The sequence below is a fragment of the Orcinus orca genome, chromosome 19 (genome assembly GCF_937001465.1).
Source record: "Orcinus orca chromosome 19, mOrcOrc1.1, whole genome shotgun sequence".
NCBI classification, from domain to species: domain Eukaryota; kingdom Metazoa; phylum Chordata; class Mammalia; order Artiodactyla; family Delphinidae; genus Orcinus; species Orcinus orca.
In genome coordinates, this window is record NC_064577.1 from 40,599,277 (window position 1) to 40,606,246 (window position 6,970).

The 6,970-nt window shown below is 55.0% G+C and overlaps 1 protein-coding gene across 1 annotated transcript; it reads right to left on the reverse strand.

Annotated features, from left to right (window-relative positions):
* Positions 1-2,072: 2,072 nt before the first annotated feature.
* LOC101277790 (tubulin gamma-1 chain) lies at positions 2,073-6,809 on the reverse strand. Its single transcript, XM_049702642.1, has 11 exons — positions 6,650-6,809; positions 6,219-6,331; positions 5,847-6,014; positions 4,915-4,983; positions 4,548-4,627; positions 4,017-4,143; positions 3,707-3,793; positions 3,444-3,593; positions 2,876-3,028; positions 2,631-2,792; positions 2,073-2,462 (listed from the first exon to the last, which is right to left on the reverse strand). The coding sequence occupies exons 1-11, from the start codon at positions 6,696-6,698 to the stop codon at positions 2,265-2,267; spliced, it is 1,356 nt and encodes a 451-aa protein (XP_049558599.1). The 5' UTR covers positions 6,699-6,809; the 3' UTR covers positions 2,073-2,264.
* Positions 6,810-6,970: the final 161 nt, after the last annotated feature.

Here is a 6,970-nt window from a genome sequence, read left to right on the forward strand (position 1 = left end):
CTCCCTACCCTTGTGCTCATTACCTCTTGCCTTCATCTCCACACACTTTCCAAAATTACAATCCTGAGGTTTCAGATTGGTTTATACCACTCTATTTTTAAAGTGCTTCCTGCTGCTAGATCTCTGTCTCATGCATGTTTCAGGGTCCCTGGGGTCACATCACACTGGAGTGTTCTAGGAACATTACCTTTAAATGGCTCATTTTCTCTGATTTGTTTAGTCAAGAGAGGTTCCTGTTCCGGCTTGAGCATTCTGCTCTCTCCAGCTCTTCTGCGGCAGCCCTCGTCTCACTGTTACTTCTGTGGCTGGCAGGCTCTCAGACTGCAGGGATTTTTCACCACCAGCACCACCTGCTGCCCTGATTCCCAGAGGCCTCCCTCCCTTTCCACCTGGCCTCCTCTCTGCCCTCTGGTTGACATACTTTGGGGTGTGCTGCTGGCCAAGAACAGGGAGGGGCTGTGCTGGTGTGGGGTGATGGGTGATCTGGAAATAGCCTTGGGGGAGGGGCCTGGCTCTGAAGCTGGCACTGAGGTGTTTGTCTGCGCTTAGACACTCAGTGGTCCGAAAAAGGAGGCATCTTTGTTACGTCCAGTTCTCCCTCTCAGGGATGGTATTCACCCCTCTGGGTTGGTGACTGTAGTAATATCCACACACAACTTTACTCCGGAGTACCTAGGTGTTCCCTCCCCCTGGGCTGCACACTCTTTAACTAGGTCTTGCAGATGAGGGCCCTGGGATGGCTTGTGGCCTGGAGGGGGACCAGCTGCTATTCACATATAGCAGCCTCACCCCATCTGCCAGCTCATGATCCCCTACTCGCACCAGCCACTCGTGCAGATGCCCCAAGTGATGAAAGGCTGGTCATCAGGGTCAGAACAGGAACCAGGCAAGGTACCCAGTGGTGCAGGGGTCAGAGGTAGAGCTGAGAAGGGACCCGGTGCCCATAGGTTTTCCCTGAAGTCATCTTCCTCCCTACTGGATGAAGGGAGGAAGCTGGCTGACACCAGCCAGGCTGGCTCTCCCTAGTCAGTCACCTACAGACCCTGGCAACCAAAAGTGACAGGCTCGTGCTGTGACGGCGGTGGTGACAGGCTTGTGGCCTCCCTGCCACCCCTCAGGCAGCCCAGGACCTGGCCTGTGACTGTGCGTTCTCTGCCCATCAGTCCTGTGTCCCCTTTGTTCATGCAGGTCTGGCCTGTATGTTGCTCACTTTGTTCACGTCCAGAGCTTTATAAAAGATAAATTGGTTCGTGGAAGGAAAAGTGTGTCCCCAGGCTAACAGGCAGCAAGAAGGAAAAAAGTCTTAGTTCACCCAAAGCTCCTGTGTACTCTTCAGCCTCCGTAGAGTTGCAGGAACTTTCTTGGGCTGCTTCACCTGCTTGCTGAGCCCGGCCAGCCCCAATCCTTTGCCCTTTTGATCCTGAAGATTTAGGCCACTATGTATTGACTACTTCCCTGCAATCTTGCACCAGAAGTGGAAGGCTCTGGCCTTTGAAATAACTGGAGACCACCTGAATACACAATTATGGTGCCCCAGATATGGGCCCATTTTGGCCCTGCTTACAGTCTAGACTTTGGATTTGGTCTCCCGATTTGATTGTCCTAGACTCCAGCTGCCTGACCAGGGCTCTCCCGGACTGGCTTTCTGTCACTGCTCTGCCTGCAGAAAGATTCAAGGCACTTGGGCTGACTCTATTGCTTGTCCGGAGCTTGGTGGTGAGGGTGGTGGCCACAGGCCTGCTGCTGTGACGACCAACAGAACACTCTGATGTGGGAATGTGAACCTCATGGAATGGTCACCATACAGGGAGGGGTGGGAGGGAACTGGGACGTGGAGTGTCAGATAGAGAGCAAGGCAGTATTTGTGGACCTTTTTGTCCTGGAAAGGAACGTCTCAGGTGGGCCAACCTCACCCATGTTCTCCAATACTGGGCGAGAGGAGGAAAAGCTAGGGGAGGCCGTTTGCTTAGAGTTGAAGGTGTAGGAGGTAGAGGAAGACCCTGTCGGAATGATGGAGAAAGTATAGGCACCCACCTCCCCCAGTTCTCCAAGGCTTCCAAGAGACCAGTGACTTGATTTATAGCCAGTGCTTTATTAAACATAAATAGTCTCAAAAGAGGAGAAGTATATGTGTCTCCTGGCCATGTACTTGTATGTTTATAAGAAAGAGGTACGAGGTCCCTGATCTGTGCTCTGAGGGGGTGGTCAGGCAGGTGGGGCCTGGGCCAACCAGTAAGGCAGATGAGGGTCCCCATCCTGAGGACTCACTGCTCCTGGGTGCCCCAGGAGATGTAGTCGGGCCGCGTGGCTGCATGATACTCATCGATGAGCTGCTGCACAATCTCCCTGGATGTGTCCAGCTCGTCAAAGTTCTCCTTGAAGATGTCCTCCTTGCGGAACTGCTCCAGGAAGGCCTCCCGCTTCCGCAGCTTGTCGTACTGGCGACAGGTCCGCTCGAAGAGCTTGGGGTGTGCAGAAAGCAGGGGTCACAAAGAACCTCAGCGAACAACATGGCTCAGAGAGCCAGGGAACCAAGGCTGGGCTATCTCCACAGTAAAAAAGCCAGAAGCAGGGGCAGCAGGGGTGCGGCACAACCAGGACAATACTTATGTGCCAACTGTGAGACTCACCGAGGAGATGCTGGTGTGGTTGGCCATCATGAGCCCGCTGACCCTGTGGGCAGAAGGCAGGTAGGGCGACTTTCTGGACAGGGCCACCTGGATGCTGGCTGGGCCCCAGGGGATGAAGTTGGCCAACTTCCGTTCCCGGATCCTCTGCAGGCTCTTGTGCACCTGGGGTGGGCACAGGAGTGGTGGTGGTAGCCTCTCCTCTACCCCTGTGGGCTCTGGGGGTAGAACGAAGGGGCCTCACCTACCTGGGTGGGGTCCACCTCCCCCTGGATGATGTTGAGGATGGCGATGTAGCAGTGGTTGGTCTGGCGATCCCGGCCCGTGGACACCATCACGTTCTTGGGCTGCAGCAGCCTCCTCATGACATCCAGGACCGTGGTCTTCCTCACGCTGGCCACCTGAGGGGACAGTGGCCACAGGGCAGGCCAGCACTCAGGGCACAGTCGAGAAACGCATGGACAGAGAGCAGCAGGCAACACACGTCCCCGTCAGACGCGGGGTAGTTTGGCCTCTGTGGGGAGTGTCCTTAGATTCAGGCCCACACTGAGCCTCTGCTGTGGGATCAGGGATCTCAGTCCTCCCGAGCTCAGCAAACTCATGCCCTTGTGCAGGAGCATCAGCAGACCCCGTACAGCCCGGGCCCTGCAGGGAGCCCCAGGCAGAGGGAAGAGGAGAGCAAGTCAGCCAGGAGGTCGCCCAGCCTGTGCCAGTCCCTGAGCACAGGGCCCCTGGGGGCTGCACGGGGCAGCTCCGGGTGCAGCAGGAAAAGAGAAAGGCTAGTCAGGGCCTGCTGGGCCTGCGGGCTGCTCTTACCGACTGGTCTGTGGTGAGGGGTGTGTAGCCGGTCATGAGGAAGTGGAGCCGTGGTGTGGGAATGAGCGAGGCGATGAGGCCGATGAGGTCGTTGTTCATGTAGCCGGGGTAGCGCAGGGTGGTGGTGCTGGCCGACATGATGGTGGACACCTGGGGACAGGGGTGCTGTGTCAAGGGCCTTGTCCTGCGAGGCCTCCCCTCCCCAGACGGCACTCCGGCGAGGCAGGGTTCCAGTCCAAAGGAGTCTAGGAGTGAGGGCTCACCAGCTGGTTGATCTGAGAGAAGGATGGGTTCTGGATGTGCAGGCGGTCTGTGGCGATCCGGTTCAGGGCTGTGTTGTCCAGCACCACCTGGGGGGACCGAAGAGGGTGACAGATTTATGGGGCCAGAAAGGACAGGAGCTCTGCCTGATTCTGGGCTCTGAAGCTTAATTTCCTTGGCGCCAGAAAGACCCATCCAAAAGGGACTTGAACAGGACTGGGGCACAGGAAGGTCCCAAATGGACATTTAAAAATGCATGAAAATGATAAAATAGGAAGGTTGGGAGTGGAGAAGGGAGAATCCAGGACTCACCACACAGTCTGCGTTCTGGGTCAGCCTCTTGAGCGTGAGCAGTGAGTTGTAGGGCTGGACCACCACATCGCTCATCTCGTCCTGGTTGGGAAACACCGAGTATGTCTGCACCAACTTTTTGGGGTACCTAGAGGTGTTTGAGAGAGGATGGTCAAGGGCAACAGACTGGAGGCTTGGTAAACTCGGGGCTTCCAATGACTGTCAGGGTGGGGACATTTGGGTGGGGTCACAGAACAGCAGAGAAGGGAGACTTGACTTTTGGAAGTCTGTAATCCAAAAGCGGGGAAGGGTAGAGAGACATCTTAGGACCTAGGGTTCTAATTCCAAACCGGCCATACTCCTTGAATTTTAATCTAAGGCTGAGATGCTAGACTCCATTTCCATCCACTGGGAGTGTGATTGGGTTCTTGGTCATTGTACCTTGTCTTTCCTCAATACAGGAGGGAATGGAAGGGCCCTTTCCTGCTCCAGGAGGGCCTCCCAGTCACCTGGGAAACCAAATCCTCCCAGCCCCTCAAAACACAGACTTACCTGTCGTTGAGCCGTTCTAACAGGTAGGAGCCCAGGCCAGAGCCTGTTCCCCCAGCGATGGAGTGACATAGCACGAAGCCCTGTATGGGGAAGGGGCCGACAGTGTCTACATATCTAGTGGCAGGATTTCAAACTGGACCCATCTCATAATTTCTTGGACTCCTATCTTCCCAGGCCCTCTCTTCCACTTCCCTCCCCGCCACACATATGCAGCTTAGGAGATTCTGCCTTGTTTCCAGCAAGGCCCTGTGGCTTCTGACCAATGCAAAGGGTACATGGGAAGGTCTTGTACCTAACAGGTGGCTTCTAAAGGGTGTTGCTGAGCCTTCCCCATGTCGGCTCCCACCAGCATTCCTGAGACACTCACCTCTAGACTGTCACTGCCATCTGCCTCCCGGTCTATGATGTCAAAAATGTCCTCATGGATCTTCTCTCCCTGTACAGACATGGGGGGTGTCAGAGTGGGACAGGACTAAGGGACAAGGACTCTGACCTCAGAAGAGCCACCCTCGATTCTCCTTATAGCACCTAAAAGTCCTTTTTAGGAGCACAGTGGTCCTGCTTTTTATTTGCACTGAGAGGTAGTACAGCCTAGCGGTTACAAGCAGGCCCTCTACATCCAGACTGCCTGGGTTCCTATATTAGCTCTAGTTCTAGTTGGCTGGGTGACTCTGGGCAGGTTACTTCGTCTATACCTCAGTTTCCTCATCTGTATAATGAAGGTACTAATACAGGTCCGCAATTCCTTATCTAAAATTCTTGGGGCCAGTTACGTTTTGGAATTCAAGTATTTCAGATCTAGGAAGGCAACATAGAATGTATAATACGTACCAAGTAAAATGCCAGTGGGGGTCTGAGGGGTGCTAATCAAATACATTAATATTTCTGCAATGGAAGTTATGAGTAGTGACAATAAGTTGCAAAGAAACTATAAAATAACTTGTCTCCATTGAGATTTGGTTTTGCTGCTAAATGAGTTGTTATAAATCATCTTTTGGTTTCAGAGGGTTTTTTTTAATTCTGGAAACCCACAGAGCCTGTGGACCTGCAGGACCTACCTATAGGGTTGTTGGGAGGTTTAAATAAGTTAATATACGTAAAGCACTTAGTATGGCCTGGCACACAGCACTAGCTAGTACAGTTTCTTAACAATATTATATAGTTGGCTTAGAACTCCCCTCAGCCATGTCTCTCTCTCTACAGTCACACATCCTCCATCTGGTTCATCTCTCTCTAGGAAGTCATAGGGCCTGTCCCCACACGGGAATGGAGTTGTTCTGCCAGGGAACAGCAAATGACCTGGGAGAATCCGCTGGCCCAGTTGTTGCCAGCTCCTCCTCCATGCTCTGACAGGTAGATGTTCTCTGGGTTGTAGAGCTTGGCATAGGGGGAATTGAGGATGGAATGGATCACCCGCGGCTCCAGGTCCAGCAGCACCGCCCTGGGGATGTAGTGCTCATCGTCTGCCTGTCAAGGAGAGTCCAGGATCGGGCCCAATAAGCTCGGGCCCACCCACTCCTCCAGTCCTCCCAACTCTGGCTCCTGCCTGCCCTCCCTCTTCAAGCCAGCCGCCCTGGCTCCTCTGCCCAGCGGGTTTCCAGTACCAAGCCACTGCCCTTCCCTTCAGGCCCCCTGGGCCACTACCGGCCCTGGCCAAGTCGCTGGGGGCACCTGGTAGAAAAAGACGTCCTTGCGGTCAGTGCCTTCGGTGGCGAACTCCTCCACGATGCCCTCGGGGCTGATACCATGCTCGGCGCACAGCTGTTTCCAGAACTCGAACCCAACTGGGGGGAGGGGCGGGCGGGGGAGAAAGAAGATATCTAGGTCTGGGTAGGTTCCAGCTAGGAGCGGGGACTGAGCGCCTGGGTCCAGGGATAGGAAGTCAAGCTTCGGGAGTCTCCCGTGTCAGAGGAAAGGGCTGTATGTCAGCGACTGAGCAGGGGACGGCCCCTCGGGGTTGGGCAACTGGACACTGGGTCAGGTATGTCCTGCCTTTCGGAGAACTACGATTCTGGGAAGGGCCGATGGAGTCCAGGATCCCACAGCGAGATCCCATAGAACCTAAGGAACCTGGCTAGTGGAGGGGCCGGAGGTTCGCTCACTCTGATTGCCGCACTGGCCCAATTGTAGGGTGATGATCTCCCTCGGCATCGCTCCTCAGGCACCTGCGTTGCAGCCGCTCCCGCCAGCCCAGCCGCGGCTCGCTAGCCCGCTAGCCGGACGACGCAGGCGCCAAACAACTCGCTCCGCCCACGAACATTCTTCGCTCCAATGAGAACTGAGTTCTGCCGACCGCACTTCCTTAATCACTTGGTTTCAGTCTTGCAGACTGCGCGTGCGCGGCTCCTGATTGGGGCGCCGGGGACGTACTTTGACGCAGCGTTCTTCTCTCTGGGTGGACAGGAGTTAGACCCTATGCGCAG

Excerpts from the sequence above, each read along its gene's own strand:
- LOC101277790 (XM_049702642.1), bottom strand. The coding sequence starts at position 6,698 with ATGCCGAGGGAGATCATCACCCTACAATTGGGCCAGTGCGGCAATCAG. Across the intron at positions 3,594-3,706 it reads TCTCTCAGATCAACCAGCTG|GTGTCCACCATCATGTCGGC; the intron begins GTGAGCCCTCAC and ends CCCTGTCCCCAG. Across the intron at positions 3,029-3,443 it reads CCCTCACCACAGACCAGTCG|GTGGCCAGCGTGAGGAAGAC; the intron begins GTAAGAGCAGCC and ends CTGTCCCCTCAG.